The sequence below is a fragment of the Martes martes genome, assembly GCF_963455335.1.
Source record: "Martes martes genome assembly, chromosome: 1".
Lineage (NCBI taxonomy): Eukaryota > Metazoa > Chordata > Mammalia > Carnivora > Mustelidae > Martes > Martes martes.
In genome coordinates, this window is record NC_137888.1 from 84439147 (window position 1) to 84461041 (window position 21895).

The 21895-nt window shown below is 33.6% G+C and overlaps 1 protein-coding gene across 2 annotated transcripts in view; it reads right to left on the reverse strand.

Moving 5' to 3' along the window:
- Positions 1–208: 208 nt before the first annotated feature.
- KPNA4 (karyopherin subunit alpha 4) overlaps positions 209–21895 on the reverse strand; it is a 56778-nt gene continuing 35091 nt past the window's right edge. For both annotated transcript variants that reach the window (XM_080828145.1, XM_080828146.1), the window contains exons 11-17: positions 18779–18910; positions 13580–13708; positions 12088–12192; positions 8620–8691; positions 7257–7419; positions 4610–4704; positions 209–2190 (exon numbers count right to left, since the gene is read on the reverse strand). In XM_080828145.1, the coding sequence (XP_080684271.1) occupies positions 2092–2190; positions 4610–4704; positions 7257–7419; positions 8620–8691; positions 12088–12192; positions 13580–13708; positions 18779–18910 (795 nt within the window). In that variant the 3' untranslated portion in view covers positions 209–2091. The remainder of the gene's footprint in view (positions 2191–4609; positions 4705–7256; positions 7420–8619; positions 8692–12087; positions 12193–13579; positions 13709–18778; positions 18911–21895) is intronic.

A 21895-nucleotide genomic window follows, 5' to 3' on the forward strand; every position in this document is an offset into this window, starting at 1 on the left:
CCAAAGACAGTGTCACCTGAACAGATCCAGTGGGTTAGAATATTAGTATGTCTACACTGAAAGTACAGAATTGAAGAAATTTCTTGTTATGTTGGGTCTAGGTCAAACGCTTAAGGAAAATCTAAAATAAGCCATTGATTTACACTCTAGCTTTATGTTTATATTTATATATGTTAAAATCCAAATAGCACACACACACACCCCATGTAAAACATCGCTTTAAGTTTTAATGTTTATTTCCCCAAGACAGCCTAGCCTGCATTCTACTTGGATAAATTTTACAAGCTAGTTTTCTGCTGCTTCTAGTTTTAAACTTTAACCATGTTTCTGATGACAAGGAATGCTGCAAAAATACTCTAGTTCAACAAAGAGTTATGATCACAAAATAATTTTTATCCATTCTACAGTGTTTCAGAATTACCAGTTGATTTTAAACACAAAGTAGATATAGATGCTAATGGTGGCTAATCTGGTATGTTTCTTATAGCAAACTGTTGTTCATGCAACACTTGTGCTCAAAGGGGAAGGCACAGGATTTCCTACAATGAGCCACCTTATAAAGAGTTCTTTTTGTACAAATTAATTTATGTCACATTTAATTTAGTGTGCATAACCTCAAAACTGAGGTATTATTCCAATTTATAAAAACCACTTGCATAACTTTTATGCAAGTTTTAAAAATACAAAGTTTTCTCCCTAAAGTGGCTCAAAATAGATTGTTCATGGCTGCCTACATCTAAGATAAAAAGATTCTAAAACAATTGAACAGATTAGGCATATTATTAAAGGTGTTCAAACCATTACTTGATTTGTACATCTACTCAAACCTCTTCATCGGTCTTTATTCAGCAGTACATATGCACCAAATTCCATTTTAGAAGTTTCCATATCATTTTCATAGAAAACAAAGTTTGAAAACAAGTAACATTTAAACACAGCACGGTATTCTACCACAACTGAAACTTTTTTCTTCTTCTTCTTTACAGGACTCAACAAAATCTAAAAATGAACTATGCTGTAGATTTACCTCATGCAAAGATCTTTATGTTATCTCTGAAAATGAAAAGGATGGCTTTTTAAAGCACATTTTACTGTTTTATACTATTATGGCAACTTGTGTACTGCAACACAGTCTATTTTGAGGGAAATTTATGATTTTTTTCATGCAAAAATCTACACAAATTAGTTTTGATGATATGGAAAGCTTTTCATAGCATCAAACATTCATCTGGTGCAAATGCACAGGGAAACCTTCCTGAAAAGTTTTCTGACTTGAAAAGCAACTAAAAAGCCATACTAGGTAAAGTAAATAAAAACTAAAAAGAAAAAAAAAGGAGGGGGGTGGGTAAAGGGAAGAGGGGGAGTAGAAAACACAGGCTGCAGAGTAAACCAATGTCTGCTGCTAAACCGGTCTTTGTTTTCATGTCCAGTGTACATTAACACTTATGATCTCACTTTGATGATTTACTAGGTTTGTTATCAGCCCCCTGAAGGCGAATCAAGCTTGCATGCGTTCACATACAGCACCACAACCATACTCTCGTACACAGTCACTCCAGGACTAGGAGTCTGCTTCATGAGTGAAGAGCCCTAGATTTGAAAGATGAACCTGACTCCCTATCACTGAGCCAGACATTCATTCAACATTGTCCACTCACACACTGCTTCATAGCAAGGCCTGGGCTCGGTTTCCTTTGACTTATATGGGCATCGTATCCTCTTTTATGCTTACAAGGCTTGAAGATGACAGTACTGCACTTTCCCCTCAATTGATACAGAGTAAGTCAATGTTCCTTCTCAGGCACTGAAGATCTGTGACCTGTAGCCCTTTTTACTTTGAACAACCTAAATAAGCATTCATGTAAAGTTTTCGTTACATTTTGCCACTCATTCTCACTCGCACCCACTCGCCATCTTGACCTCATTTGGGCATTTTCTGTGATTCCAAATGAAATCTTCACATTTTCTTTCCCGATTTAATGCAGCAGCAGATCCCATGAGCCAAGCTTGATGGATCAAACCTTTTTATATATATGTATATATATATATATATCTCAGTGCTGCATTGTACCTAACTTCCACAACATCTTTCTAAAACTGGAACCCTTCTGTTGGTACGTTGGCAGATGAATTGAAACCAAATGTTCCACCTTGTATTGCCTCTGGAACAAGGCTAGGATCTTCATCAATCTAAAGGAAAAAAAGAAAAAGTAAGTGATAATTAGTTTTAAAGGTTACATAAATAACATTATAGAAATATTCTCATTTCCATAAAAAACTATGAGAGAGATGATGAGAGCCAACATTGTCTTACCACCTCTTTAGAAACACTTAGTGAAGGCTTTTTCTTGGAGGACACCAAAATGAGAGGAAACTTAAGAGAATATACAAGACAGGTATCTTCCAAAAGAGTGAAATATAAGTAATAAACTGGAGATGGTCCTACACCTCAAATTGAGAGGATACTCTAACATCCCTTTTACCTGGGCAAATAGATAAAAGTTGATGATATTAAAAAACTTAATGCTGTCACTTTTGGAGAGTAAATGTAATCTGTAGTTAATTTTTTACTAGCAACTGGAGACAAATGACATCTGGGCTTAAGACAGTAAAATAATAGCTGCTCTATAATGAGTATAATATATCTATAGGTTCTTTTTTGAAATACCACAAAAATCACTGACATAGTATAGTTCTTATAAATATGCTCATTGTCTGAATTATTCTTTTCACAGTGTTAAGAGATTAACAGAGAACTTCATGTTAAGGTATTAGAAATTGTAATGTCTTGTGTATACCTAACTGCAGATTAGGATTTCCAAAAATCCAACTTTAGAACATGTGATAAAAGCTTCCCTTAATAGAGTATGTTTTTCTGAATTTTATTTCTGATTAATTTAACTAGCATTATATTCTAAATAGGACTTAGGTTGATCATCTATAAGGAAACAGTTCACAGATTTTCTTTTCTAGTATTGTCTCTATGCCAACTTAATGTTTAAATCATATACACTTAAGAAAATATTTAGTAACATTCCACTCTTTTTTGATAATGTGGAAAAGTTTGAGGTATATGAATTATTTTTTGAAAACATGAGAATTATCAAAAATCCACTGGTGGCTATATCTAATCACAATTTTCTAAGGAACAGCTGCTTTTAGATTTATTTTTCCAAAGAAGCAACATTAAAAATAAGCTAATACTTAAATTTCAACTACTATATACTGACAATATGAAGATACTCTTGCATACTACACCTTACATTATATGGTAACTTATCTTTCTTGATGATTTACTGTTTCCATTTTATATACCTCCAAATTTATTTTTGATCATCTAACAAAAATAACAGTGACAGTATCTTCAAATATAGATGAACTATTGTCATTAAGGATTTATTACAGAATATACCAGTATCACTGTTTTGCTTATAAATACGTTATGCTATTAACAATATACAATTTGAGAACTATAAAGACATCAAGTGAAAATAGAGCCTGATTTGCCAAGTGTCGAAAAATTCTTATCATAACTCAACAGCAAAAAACACCACCCAATTAAAAAATGGGCAAAAGACTTGAAGAGACATTTCTCCAAAAGACATACAAAAGGTGAGTAGGTACATGAAAAGATGCTCAATATCACTAGTAATTAGGGCAATGCCAATTAAAACCACAATGAGGTATTACCTGTGAAAACGGCCATCATTAAAAAGACAAGAGTTAACAAATGCTGGTATGGATATAGAGAAAAGGGAAATCTTGTGCATTGTTAGTGGGACTGTAAATTAGTACAGCCACTATGGAAAACAGTATGAAGGATCCACCAAAAAATTAAAAATAGAACTAGCATATGATTATTCAGCAATTCCACTTCTAACAATATATTCAAAGGAAATGAAAACACTAACTTAAAAAGACATCTCTAACCCTATGTTCACGGTGGCATTATTTACAATAGCCAAGGCATGGAAATAACCTAAATGTGCACCAACAGATGAATGGATAAAGCAAATGTGATATGTATACACAGTAGAATATTACAGACTAAAAGGAAACCCTGCCATTTGCAACAACATGTATAAACACTGAGAGCATTTAATGCTAAGTTAAATAAGTCAGACAGAAAGACAAATACTGTATGACCTAACTTATATGTGGAATCCTAAAAAAAAAAAGCTCATAGGAAAGATCAAACTTGTGGTTACCATGGGTAAAGGGTACGAGCAGAGAAAAGTGGAGGAAGGTGGTCAAAAATTATGAACTTCCAATAGTTAAAAAAAAAAAGCTATTTTACAAGCAAACCTTCACCATTCCTGTAAAATAAAAAATCCTCATTCTATTTTTAACTACTGGCAATTTTTAATTTATAATTTTAATTCTATTTTTAACTAATGGCAATAAATCCGTAAAAAGGAAAAAAAAAATCCCTAATCCTTTTTTTGCCCTTAGAACCAGTACTTTTTAATGCCCTGAGGGACTTTAAAATATTATTTCTGAAAGTGACATTATTTTAATTACATTCCAAAAAAGTCTATGTCCTAGCTTATATTATTTCTAGACTTATGTTTGTACATAAAACTATTAAAACCATAAAATTATTAAATACATCATCTGAAGAGAAGAACTGATCAATGATCTCATAGGCCAATTTGTAGATGTCTTCATTTTCATGATTTTGAAGTTGTTCAATTTTCTCCAGTCCTGCAAGAAATTTTATGAAGTGAAACAATGGTAATATTTAAAACTTAAGAACAAAAAATTTATAATAATCTTGGGACCACATAATCCCAATTTTTGGACAGTAAATCTGTGATTTTGGGGACTCTATTCTAAAGGTGAATCTTAAAAATAAAAAGGCTTTATGCACAAAGATATAGCATATTTATCTTAAAAAGTTAACCACCTGAGTGTTTAAATTCGTATGTTTAAGCAAGCAACAGACACCTCTCTATTCAGATTACTATATAACCAATGTTTATAAGGAATAATAATATGGATTACTTTTGTTTGTTACAAGTTAAAAGCAGATTCTTTTTACTTTCTAGCCTCTGCCAAGTTTTTCTAACGATACATGTATAAAAATAATGAAAAAACTGGTGATTAATAAATATGAATCTTAAGACATCTGTTAAGTATTATGGAAAATGATCAAGATCAACCACAGTACTTCAGGGGGAAGGGGAATTTTCCCTATAAACATTAATGAGCTTATTAAATCATAGGCAGAAATATTAAAAAGAATATATAAACTTAACTGATAAGCAAAATACATCTTATTTTGCTTTATAGGAGTAATAATTTTAAGGTTTCCGAAATAAAGTGAAAATTGCCCTTTCATGAGTGTCCTTCTTTATCTATTCCTTACATGGGAGAAGTTGTTTTGGGCTCATTTTTCACTCTACACATTCTTTTCTTTTTTCTTTTTTCACTCTACACATTCTATGTAGTGAGCCTGCCTTAAGTAAAGAATTTAGCTAGGGACGTCTGGCTGGCTTGGTCAGTGGAGTATGCAACTCTTGATCTCGGGGCTGTTTGAGCCCCATGCTGGGTATAGGGTTTGCTTAAAAAGAAAATCTTAAAAAAAAAAAAAAGAAAAAAAAAAAAGAATTTAGCCACTATGACAGGGTGAGGACTTGTTCTTTTCTGGGCTTCAGAAGCAGAAAATTAAAATGCCTGCATGATAATTCCACCAGATGTTTCATGTGTACTTAAAACTCAAAATGTCCAAACACAATTTATTACTTGCCTTTCCTCAATTAAACTATTTGTTCTACTATATCCTTACTTCATGATAATTAATAACTTGAAATTGGAGACAAAGCCTAATAAGCTCCCCTTCCCCTCAATACTCTATCATCAAATATCAAAAACCTCAAAGTCTATCTCTTGAATCCTGGCATCATTTATTGTGGCCCAGACTGCTATATACCTTCCTAACTGGTTTCCTGCCTCTTGTCTCCAAAATTCTCATTTCCCTGATATCCATGCTCCATTTAAAGATACCTATTCCTTAGGTAAAATCTTTCAGTGGCTTGTAATACCCTGGGGCAGAATTCATTGGGGAAGCTTGTATGATATAGATATAGATTCCTGGCCTTACCGCCAGTGATAAGGGCAAGGCTCAGATCTGGATTTTAATTTTAATTTATAAAAATAAAATTTTTAGTAATTAAAATGTTTACATGGGGAATAAATACTAGTAAAAAATTTTAAACTATACTTGTTTTTAATTTTTCTGGTACTCAACTTCCCAATTAGGTTCCCTAACACTATTCTCCACCTCCTGTTCCTAACTTGATAGTTATGTGTTTTCTGTTGCTCTCTATGTCACTTTAGTAACTTTAAAAATACTTCTTTCTTTCAAGCCTCTGAACTCCCTTCACTAAGCAAATTGAGAATATGGTTCTCCTACTCTTATAGTTACTTCTCCTTTCATTTACTTCTCCACATCTGTCAAAAATAACCTTCCTTTTGTGCTTATCTGGGTTGGTCACATTTATATTTTGGTCCACAGCTACAACTGAGTCTTCCACGTTCTATCTACACGGTAATTCTAGGCGCTGAAAGCTAAGCTGTGCTGTTTACCTTCCAGGTGGCTCTGGCACAGAATCAAATTTGGGAACTACTGCCCTACAGAATAAAGAATCTGCTGTGCTACCAAACTTGTAAGACTGCAGGGGCCTGGTTGGTGGCAATATCTCCAGCCTCATCTGTAGGCAGTTTCTACCCCATACTTTGTGATTCAGCAACACTGAACTACTTATAATTTGCTGAATGCTAGGTCTCACCTCAGACTTTGCTCATGGTGTTATCTCTGCCTGGAACACCTCTCATCCCTTTTTACTTTATTAATCCTTATTCATCTCTCAAAATCCAGCTCAGGTGTCACTTCCTGCTTCTTCCAGGTATTTCATTTTGTTGTACATTTCTATTAGGGTAATTAGCACATTAAATCAGTTCATATTTATCTCCATGACTGAGCTACATGCCTTGAGGGCAAGGACTGTGTCTCGTTTACCACTGTTTCCCCAGTACCCTTAGCACAGTGCCTGTTCAATACATGGCAGCAATTCAGTTACCTAAGCATATGCAAGAAGCTGAGCAGGACTGTAAATATAGCATATAGTATTTACTTTATTCTGTTACTTGATAATCTAAGACAGAAAAACACAGAAATGCTACATTAGTCAGAAAATAAATGTAGCTACAAAAAGAACATTCAAGTGTGAAATAACAGCTTATAATAAACTTACCTCCACATTCTTCTATAAGATTGGCTATGGTTTCTGCCTCATCTTCAGCCATTTTTAATATATTACTTAGTCCATCAAGTACTACTTGCACAACTTGTGCATCTTTTACAGTCAGCAAGTTGCAAAAGGGTGGAATAACATTTTGTTGAATTAGATAGGCCACCTGAAGAAAAACACCATGATAAAATAAACATAGGTGAATTTTGTTTGTGTACCATATGATCTCACTGAAATAATTCTGACTTTAAAATTTTGAGTATGGAAACATGTCTCACGTGTTATGTTAGACCATATTAGATTATTTTATTATTTTACTATGAGATTCCTTCTCCTTTTAATGTAGTGCTTTTCTTGAACTTAGGAAAACAATGAAAATGAAGGAATCATTCAACGTCATATGAAACATTTGCCTTAAGGAGTACTTTTTTCAAAGGCCCCTTTCTCCCCTTTAAGTTAAAAAATTATGAAATCTGTACAGAGGCTGGATGATATTTTTTAAAAGCTATAGCTGTTCAATGTTATTGTATCCAATGTGAGAGTGCTGTAACATATATAACACTCAAATACCTGGCCACCCTCAATTCATTGTTTAATTGGTTCTGTAATATTTTTGTAATATTTTCTATCATTTTTATATTTTGTTATATTGTCATTTCCATGTACTATATGTATATTCTGCTCTGTATTCAGATTTAAGTGGATTCATTACTCACCACCAGTCTATAGCTTATCTGTCACAATTCTCAGTTTATTGTTGACCAGCTTTAAGTTCATTCTTTTTACCTATCTGTGAAATTTATCTGGAACCTTTGAAACTCATTTTTTTTTTTGCCGGTTGGCACAATGTTAAGCTTTGTCACCCACACAACTCCAGAATGCGTGCCTCTTTAAACTTTACACCCTAGGCTCCTTATATTCCTTTTCCTTAATTCTCAGACCTAGCTTTCTGGTTTACATTAGTTACTTGCTTTGTTTGCTACTGGTAAATTTTTGTTGCTGTTTGTGTTCTCTTTGGTTATCTTCAATTGTTATGAGAACCTGTGATGTTGTTTCAGTCTGCCCTATTAAGCTAAAAAGTCCTGTTTTTTCCTATTGCTAAACCCAAATAAACCCCGACTACATAGGTTTTGATCTTACCATGACCTACAAAAATTTTGTAGGCCAAGGCGGTATAACACTTCTCATCTATAAAATATAATTAAAGGAAGTCAAGGTGACCCTTTTATATGGGGGGGAAAAGAAATCACAGAATGCCTGTTATCTTGCTACTATTTTATATTATGATTTAATTGAACTCTAAATCTTAGAATTATCTGTACTGTTATTTTACCAGTTTTGAGAAATAAGTAAGAGCTGAACTTACTTGATCTTTTCTCCCACTAATTGTTAAGTTACTTATGGCCCAAGCAGCTTCTTTCTGAGTGCCAAAATCCCCCTGTAAAAGCCAAGGATACAAATTGCAACATAGTTTAAACTGATGAAAAATGTTGTCTGAAATTATATTCAACTGCTTACTTCTCCAGGTTTTTTCTAGCCTTTCTATATGCATACATAATTTTTACGTAAGAGAAGATTTTGAACTCAATTTACCCTAAACCAAACCAAACCAAACCAAACAACACATTTACCCTAAACAAATGCAGACTCCCTTTTGCAAACTCTCCTGGCAACAAACTGACTTGGTATTACTGTTCAATTAAGTCAGATTAAATGAAGTGAGTGATAAAATAAGAAGTCAAAAAAAAAAAAAAAAAAGGAAAACGTACATTTCACTTTAATCAAAGAAATGTCAAGTAATTCTTTTAAACACAAAACAAAGTTTTAAAAATGATGATTTCCACCATTAATGAGACTATGATATAAAAATATTACCCTTCTACATTACCTTTCAAGCACAAATTGAAAAAATATACTTAAAAATCATTTAAAAAGTCATTTTATGATTCAGTAATACATTTAGTAATACATCTAATGACTATCTATATGAGGTTCTCAGAGGTGAGAATCTCTGAGAACTTACCAAGAAATAATTTAAAGCAAAGGAGTATTATGTATCCTTCTAGATATTATTTTAGTAGCACATTAACTAGTCAAAAAGTAAAAGCAACCAGAATTCTCAACAACAGTGGAATAAACAACTACAATAAATCTGCTCAATAGAATAACGACCTGTTGTTAAATATAAAGAAGACTAGCAACCTGGAAAAACGCTTACAATTAAGAAAAAACTTACATAAATATGAGTAACAAAAATTAATTCTGTAGTGGGATATCTATTTTATAGATAGCTAGAAAGAAAGAAAGAAAAAGAAAGAAAGAAAGAAAAAAGATAAAAGATAAAATGCAAATATCTACCAGTGAGGCTGGTAGGATTGTAAAATGGTACAATACTTACAAAAAGGAAATAATATTATACAACAAAATTTACATATATGCCTTTATATATCCAAAAAACCCCAAACAAACAAAAATACTAAAGTAATATCCCTAAATAAGAAACAAACAGAGGGGCGTCTGGGTGGCTCAGTTAAAGCCTCTGCCTTTGGCTCAGGTCATGATCCCAGGGTCCTGGGAGCGAGCCCCACATCGGGCTCTCTGCTCAGCGGGGAGCCTGCTTTCCTTCCTCTCTCTCTGCCTGCCTCTCTGCCTACTTGTGATCTCTGTCTGTCAAATAAATAAATAAAATCTTAAAAAAAAAAAGGAAACAGAAATAAATAATGTAACTGTATACCAAGTTGGTGACTTAATCACATATACAAAAATTATTTCAAGTGACACACCATTTTAAGTATATCACTGATGAATACATCCTAAAAACAAAACCCCTCACGGAAATCTTAACAGTGAAGTAGTCATGTTGTTAGTGGCAATATGATCTTATTTTGATAAATTTTATGTATCTCAATATATATTGTAATATTTTAGAAGGATTTCCAGCATAAGAGATAAAACTACAAATCAAAGAATAAAAAGCTTATCCTAAATACCCAGTGATATCTGAGTTTCTTTTATTCATGATTTGTTTCTTATGAATTCTCATGTTCACAAAATTACTATATATTTTCTACTTGTCTCTTTTTTTTAAAAGTAGGCTTCATGCCCAATGTGGAGCTTGAATCATGACCCTGAAAATCAAGAGTCATATGCTCTACTGACTGACTGAGCCAGACAGGCATCCCTATTTTCTATTTTCTAAAAACAAAAACAAAACCAAACATATTATCACCCATTTTGTTCACTCAGGCCTAGAAACAATGACAACCTTGTAGCAATTATCATCCTTAGGACCTGAACTATGACACTTATATACTACCTGCTACCTAAAAGGACACCCTGGAGAGTCTAGGTCAGAAAATACATAAAAGAAGCTTGAGAACTATGCCATATTCCAAAGGTAGGAAGCTCTCAAAAACTACTAAGGTGATGTAAAAAAGACTCAGGTGCTAAATTTAAGAGGTTCCCATTGGTTAGGGACAATCTTAGTGTTAGAAAAAATAACTACAATGGACAAAAACTTATAAAATGCAGATTAAAAATTCCTAATTTCCTAATAACACTAAGAACTACTCCCTAGTATCCTTTTGAGGTTGTTCAAGAACCATGTTATTCTAAAAACTAAGTGAATAATAGGATGCCTGGGTGGCTCATTCTGTTAGGCATATGATTTTTCATCTCAGCTCAGGTCTTGATCTCAGGGTTGAATGTCCAAGCCCTGCATGGAGCCTACTTATACACACACACCCCCAAAACAACAAAACAAAAACTAAGTGATGAGAATTTATCTTGCTTTTCTTATATGAAACATATTTCAGAGTAAACCAATAGCTGATAAAGAGAAAAGCTTTCTATTGAGAAATCACAGCTAATACATAAAGAATGACAGAATTAGAAAGTCACCATTTTGTGGTTCCTAGTAAAATAAGGGATCCACACACTCATCATTAATCACTACCTGAAAACCACTAGGCAAAGACCAATAGACAGGTTTATAACAATTAGTTGGAGCAGGCTCATGTGCACCTGAGCTTACTCATCAACCTGAAGAGGACAGATGCAGGACATCTGGAGATAAGGTTAAAACAGTATAGGTCTTCTGATGTGAATTATTAGGAAATACAAAGTAATACATTAAGCCTTGCCTAAAAAACTGAACCAGATCTACCAGTTTATAGGAAACTAAGCCTTTACTACCAGTTTGTAGAACACATGGAGGAAAAGAAGATAGAGTTATCTTCTAATTACAGATCAATGTTCAGAAAAAACCCTCATGATGTGACTGTGACATTTTAAATTGTCTCTTTCCCAAACATTAATGTAAGCATGAGAGATGATACAGCATATGATTAAATAGCACACTTACTTACTGTTTGATTTTGGACAATTTGTCTATATCATAGTTTCTTCATCTGTCAAAAAGGGATAATTCTTAAGCTCATGGAGTTGCAGTATTACATGAAGTAATAGATGTGGAGTGATGAGAATAGTATGTAAACATTTACAATCAGCAGTAATAATTATAATTTTGAATATTATCATCAGTAATAATGAGTTTTTTAAAAATAATAATGTATTTTTAATAAATCCCAGAGTAATGGTAATTTTTGGTAAAGGAATGATACAGAAGAAGGGTTTAGGGGTTCCTAAAAAGAAATGTGTTTTTTATATATAAAAACTGCTAGGTTCAAAGTTTTCATGTTACTACTACTTTACTGTAGTATTCATGCCATTGTATAGGTTCTAATTAAACAAACAGAGGCATATATTCACATAATTTGTTAAATTTAAATCCTTTTCCTCTTACTCAGATTATAATACAAAATGATTTTCTTACCTTATCCAAAAGGTGTATTATCATCGGTACAAGATTGGCATCAATTACTGCCTGAACCTGCTGTTGATTTCCTGCGGTGATGTTAGAGAGGAACCACACTGCTTCCTGCAGAACAAGGACCCCTTGAATATTTCTCATTAAAAATTAAAATCTACATCTGAACTAAACTCACTACATTTGTTACAATGTTCAAATGATTTTATTATGGAACAAGTCCTATAATAAAAATTTCAGGAATCTTAACTCCTCTATCCCCCCACCTTCTGTATTTTCTCTGAACAAATTGTTAATGGCCCTATATCAAGTCATAATGAACCAAACCTTCTGAAAATTCTTCAAAGCAATGTTCCCAAACATAAGACTCAAAAGAAGCTTGTCTGAACAAATACTAAGGAATCCATGAGCTGTAATATAGATACAAATCCCAAAATTACTGTACATGAGATTTAGCATCCCCCTCACATAATGTGCTTTATTCTCTATTTTATTGTGATCAAGAATGCTAGTCAAAGTCGGTAAATCTCAATTATCCGTGATAATGGAGACAAGAACATTGAAATAGTGGGATATTTTAGTATACTTATTTGTAAGTCATTCACTGCACCATTTCTCTCAAGAGCTAAAGTGGAACCAGATGTTTGATTGCTTCAATGGTCTACCTTAATGATCTTTTTATGCTACCCTTTACACTTTAGTAGTGCTTACTGCTTTTGACAAGATGATGGCAGTCAAGTGGTTCACAAGTTTCACAGACAACAAATGCACACTAAGACCAGTTAGCATGAAATAAGACAAAATATCAACCTCATATCCTATGTAGGATATTACTGTCATTTACCAGACATAAAATAAATTTATTACATTACTCAACGTAAAAGGAAACATTTTCTCTATTTAAAAAAAATTAGTAAACACATTTTATTCCCTAAAGTGTTAGTATTAGCTAATGTCAAGCAGGCTCTTTGGATCAGATCACAGGACCATGTTTAATGAACCTGTTAGAGATGTTAGGGTGCTAGGCTACTTAGGTGAGCTGTTCTTGGGTTATAATCATCGGCAATGTTGTAATCAACAGCCCGTGTATTTCTACAACAGCCTCAGATGCACTCCAATATCAGCATCACCAATCAGTGCCCCCTTTCAATAGCCTCCATGATCACACACACACACACACACAATTAAGTATCTATAAAATATTAAGCTTAATTACATGACTCACACATTAAAATTTTCCAATCACACAACATTCAACACCCAATTATCTCTATTTCATCATTTCCAAGAGAGCCAAATTTGCATTGTTTACAACTGGTTTTATATACAAAAAAATCACAGATATCCATGTTAGAAAGAATAAAATATTCTAACTTCTCTTGATGTCTAAATGACGGTTTACATTAATAATCATTATAGATACTTCTGAATCCCTAATTTTACAAATGAAAACTGCTGATACTTCATGTGTTATTAGGTAGTATTTAAAAATACTTACTTTATTAATTTTCTCTTTGGGATGTGTCAGAAGTGCTGGGAAGTGTGAAAGAGCATCACAGTTCAAAACTACTTGTGTTTGCTCATCAGTTCCAGTAACAATGTTGCCCACAGCTCGAAGTGCTGCAGTCTGAAACCAAAAGATGTAATGACATGTTCTATTATGAAAGATACGCTCTTTCATTCATGCCAACCTACTGTTTTTGAGCAACTGTCTGATACCAATTTAGGAACAAAGCAGTGAACAGGACAGGGTTATGGAGTTTACATTATTGTGGAAGACAGTCAATAAACAAATAAGGATAATTTTGAGTAGTAATTAGGACAATAAAGACAATAAGTACTTTGGATTTTTGATTGTTTCAATAAATTACAAACAAAAACACAGGGCTCTTCTGAAGGAGGGCAGGAACCTGTATGAGATTTCACTATCATATGAATTTGAATTATCGATTTTTTTTACAGTTGTATTAGGTCATTTTCTCTCAAGTTAGAGCTTTTTGGGGGGGCTAATTTTAACATTTATAAGACAAATGACTCAGTTACCCTCCCAAATTGAAATATAATTTATATAACACGAAATTCACCCTTTCAAAATGCAGAATTCAGTGGTTCTTATACCTCCAAAGTTGTGCAACCATTATATGTAATTCCAGAACATTTTTATCACATCAAAAAGGGGTATCTGTACCCACTAGCAGTCACTCCCATTTCCCTCACTGGGTGGGGGGGGGGGGGTTCCTGACAGTTATGATGCCTGTGGATTTGTCTATTCCAGACATTTCATATAACTGGAGTCAGACAGTAGGTAGCCTTTTTTGTCTGGCTTCCTTCACTTAACATAATGCTTTCAAGGTCCATTCATGTTGTAGCATGTATCGATACTTCATTCCTTTTCACAGACAAATAATAGTCCAGTTATATATAAGTGGAATGTATTTTATTTAACTATTCATTAGTGGATGAACATTTTGTTTTCACTGGCTATTAACAGTAATAGTGCCATAAACATTTGTGTGCCAGTTCTTGTGTGAACATCTGCTTTCAGTTCTCTTGGTAATGTATACACCTAGGAGTGGAAAATGCTGAGTTACACAGTAACTCTGTACCTAACTTTCTGAGGTACTATCACACTGTATGCCAAAGAGGCTGTACCATTTTCATTTCTATAGATGTATAAGGATTCCACTTTCTCTACGTCTTTGCCAAAACTTGTTAACCTCTTTTTGATTATACCATCCTGGTGTTTATGAAGTGGTATTTCATTGCAGCTTTGATTTACATTTCTTTCATGACTAATGATGTTGAACATCTTCTCATGTGCTTACTGACCATTTGAATGTCTTCTCTGGATAAGTGTATTTAAATGTTTTGCCAATTTTTAATGGGATTATTTTTTTACTGTTGTTAAGAATTCTTTATGTATTTTGGACCCAAGTCCCTTTTCAAATACATGATTTGCCAATACTCCTTCCATTCTGTGGGTTTTCTTTTCACTTTCTTGATGGTCTCCTTAGAACCACAAGTTTTTAATTTTGATGAAGTCCAATTGATCTAGTTTTCTCCTTGGTTGCTTGTGCTTATCGTATCATATCTAAAAAATTGCTGTCTAATCCAAAGTCATGAAAATTAATGCTTATGTTTTCATCTAAGAGGTTTACACTTTTAGCTCTTATACTTGGGTGTCTGACCTATTATAGGCTAATTTTTATAAATAGGGGGCTAATTTCATTTGTTTACATGTAGATATTCAGTAGTCTTAGCTTCATTTGTTTAATTACCATTTCTTGAAAAGATTCTTCTTTGCTAATTGAATTTTCTTGGCATCTTTGTTGAAAATCAATTGATCATATGGTTTTATATCTGGAGTCTTTTTTTTTTTTTAAGATTTTATTTATTTATTTGACAGAACGAGCAGAGAGAGAGCAAGAGGGAGAAGGAGAAGCAGAGCAGGGAGACTGACATAGGACAGGGCTCCATCCCAGGACCCTGGGATCATGATCTGAACCAAAAGCAGATACTTAACCCAGTGAGCCACCCAGGTGCCCCAATAGGAACTGCATTTAACCTGTAGGTAAATTTGAGAAGCACTGCCTTCCTAACAACACTGTCTTCTAATCTATGAACATGGATGTTTTTCCATTTATTTAAGTCTTCTTTAATTTCTTTCCCTTTTTTTTTTTTTAAAGATTTTATTTTATTTTTTTGACAGAGAGAGATCACAAGTAGGCAGAGAGGCAAGCAGAGAGAGAGAGAGGAGGAAGCAGGTTCCCTGCTGAGCAGAGAGCCCGATGCGGGACTCGATCCCAAGACCCTGAGATCATGACCTGAGCCCAAGGCAGAGGGCTAACCCACTGAGCCACCCAGGCGCCCTAATTTCTTTTAAAAATGTTTTGTAGTGACCTGGATTCTTTAACAAATAAATTTAAAAGAGCAAAGAAAAATAGAATTGTAGATTAACAGAAACATAAGACAAAGCTACCAAATGCAATATGTTAATCTTGTTTGGAGGCTGATTTGGTCAAACTGTGAAAAAATATGAAGCAATCAGTAAAATCTGGATACTGACTGGGTTTTAATATTAAAATTAAGAAATACTCTAAGAGTACTGTGATATGTAAAAACACATAACCTTATTTTTAAGAGAAGCTGGATGAAATTATATGCTATCTGAGATGTGTCAAAGTAATTTGCCGGGAGGGAGCGAGTAGGGATGTAGAGAAAACCCACATGGTGGTTCATTACAACTATTCTCTTTTCCTAAACGATGGAATTAAAGTTGAAAAAATTTTAAAAATCTCTACTAGGTATCATGTAAAGTAGAGGGGGCATTGAGAGCTGCTAAAGAAAAATTTCAACCCTATTTCTGAATGAAATCCAATATTAAAACTAATGATGCATTCTGAAAAAAACAAAACAAAACAAAAATAACCAAACCAAAACCAAACTAAATACCCATACCAAGACGTAAGTACTACACTTAAGAAATGCAAACTTAATTATAATTATCTAGTATGAATATTTTATTTTTTTAAAAGTTTATTTATTTATTTTTTTTAAAGTAATCTCTACACTTAACACGGGGCTTAAACTTAACTACCCTGAGTTCAAGAGTCGAATGCTCCTCTGACTGAGCCAGTTAGGTGCCCCTATTAAAATATTTTAAATGTGCCACAAATACCCGTAAATGGCAAAGTATTTATTCTATTCCTGAATTCAGCTAAGTGTTCCCTCTTTCCTTAGACTACTTTAAATTTTACGGTTTGTATTCTCCATTCCAATTATACACGAGTATCATCTGAAGAGCTTTTAGAATCCCAGGTTTCTAGGAAATATCTGAGATTTATTAAAACAATCTCTAGGGGTCAAGGGAAATAATTTTTTTTTCTTTAAGCTTCACAGTTTGATTTTAATGTCCACCCAGGGTTGAGAAACAGGGAATTAGGTTAACAGTTTTTCCTTATGCTACTGCGAATAGACTGTTAAGTCATCATATAATTAAAGCTTGCTGTATCTCCCTTTACCACTGCAGTTTGACAGTTACTCCTTATAATATTTGTCTGAACTTCTCACCCTCTCTTTTTGGCTCTTTCTAATGCAGCTTTGGGATAAATATTTATGTGGAAGGATTTAAAAATAAAAGGATAAAACAAAGTTTAAAAAAGATTTATTTATTTAAAAAAGATTTTATTTCTTTATTTGGGGGGAGGGATTTTGGGGGAGGCAGAGGGACAAGCAGACTCCTTACTGAGCAAGGAAATGCCTGGTGGCTTGGTCCCAGGACCCAGAGATCATGACCTGAGATGAAGTCAGATGCTTAAACAACTGAGCCACCCAGGCACCCCATTAAAAAAAGATTTTAAATAACTAAAAGGAAATTTAGGAAGCCCCTGATCAGCATGTTTCAGTATAAAGCCTTTATCACAGTGCCAATGAAACTAAACATTAAGCTTGCCCAGTGCAGTATGGAGAGTTAAGAAAAAGAGGGGAGAAAAAGAAAAGAGTAGGAAAAATGAAGAAAAATAAGAAGCACAGAAAAAAATAAAGTATCAGTACTTGTTTCAGATGCCACCCAAGTTACCATGTGAATTTCCTAGGTCTACCTGAGAAATCAGTAATCTACTAAGGAGATGCCCTGAGTAGGGTTTTGGTAGGGTATAAGAAAAGGGAAGGGGAGGGGGAATGGTTCTTGTTGACCTATAGTGATCTTACAAAATGGGGACTTAATACCTCATTCTTTTCATCAAAGATATGTTCTTGTTTTATTTCAAAAAGATATATGCACCCCTATGTTTTCTGTGGCATTACTTACAATAGCCAAGATATGAAAGCAACCCATGAGTCTATTGACAGATGAATGGGTAAAAATGTGCTGTGTGTGTGTGTATATATATACACACCAATAGAATATTAGCCATAAAGAGAATGAGATCTTGTCATGTACAATACCACATGGATGGACCTAACGAGTATTATGCTAAACAAAGTAAATAAGAGAAAGAAAAATATCATATGATTTCACTTATATGTGGAATCTAAGAAGCAAAAGGAATAAACAAAAAGCAGAAACAGACCCATAAATACAGACAACAAACTGATGTTTGCCAGAGTCGGGGGATGGGCAAAATGGGAAGTGGGAGAGAAAGGCTTCCAGTACTCTGATGAGTAAGTCAAGGGATACACAGTATAGCATAGAGAATATAGTCAGGGGTATTATAATAGCATTATACTGTGAGAGATGGTAGCTACACTTGTGATGAGCACAGCATAACTTACAGAGAAGCTGGATCGCTATGCTAAATACCTGAAACTAATGTAACATTGTGTGTCAACTATACTTCAATAAAAAAGATTAAATAAAATATTTTTTTAAGATTTTATTTATTTATTTGACAGAGATCACAAGTAGGCAGAGGCAGGCAGAGAGAGAGAGAGGGAGAAGCAGGCTCCCTGCTGAGCAGAGAGCCCGATGCGGGGGCTCGATCCCAGGACCCTGAGGTCACGACCTGAGCTGAAGGCAGAGGCTTAACCCACTGAGCCACCCAGGCGCCCCTAAATAAAAGATTTTTTAAAAGATGTGTTATTAGGCTAGAAATATACTTTAAACTAATAAAACTGTCCATTTCTGAATGCCATGCTTAAAGCAAATTAGTGGTAAACAAAGCAAAACACCTTATATTATTATCAACAACAAACTCACCTGAACTTTAACTTCCTGGTGGCTGAGCAGAGGAACCAAGTGAGGGACTATTCCAGAGTCTATTACCATCTGTATCTGTTCATTGCCAGCATCAGTAAGGTAAGAGAGGGCCCACACTGTATCTACCAATATCTAATGGATAAAATGAAAATTCACAGTCTTTGAATATTTTCTCACTTTAATAATTCTTAACTATAGTTAACTTATAGATAACTAATCAATGATTGTTTCACTACCTTTCTTCCTTTCTTGTCTCACCTCAATTCACTGAAATCTTAATCTGCTCTATAATACTAAACATCATCATCTATCTCTGAATGTCTGTGTCAAGTATGCGCATCTTTTAGCCATATTTAGGATGCTTCCGTTAATTATGACCCCAACCACAGATTAGTATCCAGTCTTTTTTTTTTTTTTTTTTTTTTTAGTTTCCAGTCTTAACTCACAAAGAGTTTGATACATCGTTCATGAAATAGGAGAAAAAGACACTGTCCTTCGCAAATGCTCACACTGAGGCATAATAGGTCCAAAGACATTGTAGTAAGTACATATAATTGTAAATACTATATGTATTCAACATACACAGTGATTCAAAACATTGGGGCTAGATGTATACATTCAAGTTGTTTTCTAGTATCATTGGTATAACGTAGGTATGTCTAAAGTATTAGGAGTATTAGTATTATCAGTATTAGGAGTATAGTAGTTTCATGTTTTCCAATCAGTTTGCTTTGCCTTAAAAAACTGGAGGCAACTTCTCATAGTGGAAGCGTCCCACAGTTGCAGATCAAGACATTAAAAGCAACCACAGGTCAATCTGTGTGTCAATAAAAAACATTCTAGTAAAAAAAAGAAAAGGCATAATTTACAGCATCTGCCGAAACTATTTATAAAAAAAAACCTCCTCTGCAATTAAATTAGACTAGAAATTAAACTATCATTTTAAATGTTAGAATTCTTAATGAACCTTACTGTGAAGTTCCGCAGGCCATTGTGTTTCACCTTTCTTTTGTATTAAGTCATAATTAGAAGTTGTATCCAAAAGAAAGTATGACAACTGTTAAAACTGTTGCATAAATAACATAGTTACTGACAAATATACAGGAATAATAACTGTCCCTGGAATTTTACTTCTGAAGCCTTTCTGGAATATGAACTATATGTGTCAAAAGACAAGTCAGAACATTTTGAAACCTTTTAAATTCTAAACTAATGTTATGTTTAAAACATCTGAGAATCTCCTAGAAGAAGAAAACAACACTTTGCCACTGTTTCTTTCAAAAACTCAAGAAAGTTCTTTGGCTATTTTTAATCTAAAAAGAAGACACCAAATCAAAGAATTCACACACATGAAGTGGTTATCAAAATATGTGAAAGAACTAAATTTCAACTTACAAATGTGAATCTTTTTTTCAGAGTACCAACATTATGCCAAAATTTGTTGATAGAGGCAAAAAATTTCAAGTTACTTCTCCATGACTGTATATAAAATCCAGATACAATCTTTTTTAAAGGCCCAACACTAAACATCACGAATATGCTCACATCAAAATCACAATTTAAATAGACTTGACCTCTTATATAATTCTTGTATTGAAGTTAAAAGTCTATGATAAATTTACTAATTATAACTAACTGTAATTTCAGCGTTTCACTTATGATTTGTAGAAGCAATTTTATTTATTTTTTACTTCTTTCATGGTCTGGTTTAAGAATTTGCTACTAAATGTTTACCTAAGTTTCCAATAAACATTTTCAGTAAACATTATTATATAGCAAACTACTCAGTACATATATTGCTACAGAAGAACAATGAGACTGGCTTGAAAAATTCAAGATATATTAAAAGTCAAGAAAACAGAGTTACAATCTCAACTGGATTTGGGGTAAACAGGTGGAAAGAACACAATACAATCTCTGAATAAGGTCAACCAAGATGTCTGGTTTTTGGTACAGGTATAAACTTTGAGATTAATCATCTTTGGAACTCATTTAAAAGTAAAATATTAAAATTTCTGGTTTAATAAAAATACTTGGCACTAAGGAGCAAACCCCCCAAATAGCTTTTATATATATATATATTTTAAGGATTCTGGACTAACGGGATCTAAAACCAATTATCTTTAGAGCAAGGATCATGTTCACCTAATGAATTTTATACATTTTATCACTGCATGATGTAGTGGAATTCTAACTTTAATTTGTTCCATATGCTTTAGAGAGATCCTGGAAAAATGTATTACCCAGAAACTGAAAAGGAATGAAGCAGCTTATCAAACACTGGTCACCACCCCAAGCTGCTTCTAAGAAACCAAAGTTCCTGAATGTTGCTATGCACTGTATTCCTGTGATTTTTTTTTTTTTTTACCTGTCATATTCCTAGCTTTTCTAACACAATGACGGCAAAGCTGGTTTTATAAGCAGTCAGTTTCCCACCTCATTCATACTTTCTGAGGTGCTTTTTCCTTTGCCATCTGTGTTGGTTAGAATGAATAAGGTATATTTATTATGCTTAAAATCTAGTCTGCACAAATTTTTTTCTTGTTTGGATATTTATGAGTTCTCTCTACAACATGTGAAACCACTATCACAGTCACTATAGATGGAAAAATACAGTAAAAATAAATTCAAGACCAACTGATATTCTTGGATTGGTGTATGCATATGAACACAAACCCATGCATAAGGCACAAGTATTTTTTTAATCTTTCAAAAATATGAAATATTATTAGGCCTATATATTCTCTCAAACACTGGCCAGGCCATCAAAATGAGCTTCCATAAAATGCTCTTGACCAATCAAAGATATATTTTTAGTGAGATGGATCACTAACTGGCAACTTTAACTTCCAAAATGAGTTTTTAACTGCCCCAACTCTCCACATACGTTATTGCCCAGACCAAAATATAGTTGGGCTTGATTTCTTCACTGTAAATTATATTTTGTGATACAGGTAAAGACAAAGTAAATGTAATAATAGTAAGCTATGTTATTACAACTCTTGAAATGGAAAAATCTAATCGAGTACATGAACATTATGTCCAGTATAACATTTTCCTCCCTGTGTCATAGGGGCAACCCTAGACATACATATTATACACATAAAAAATACTCAC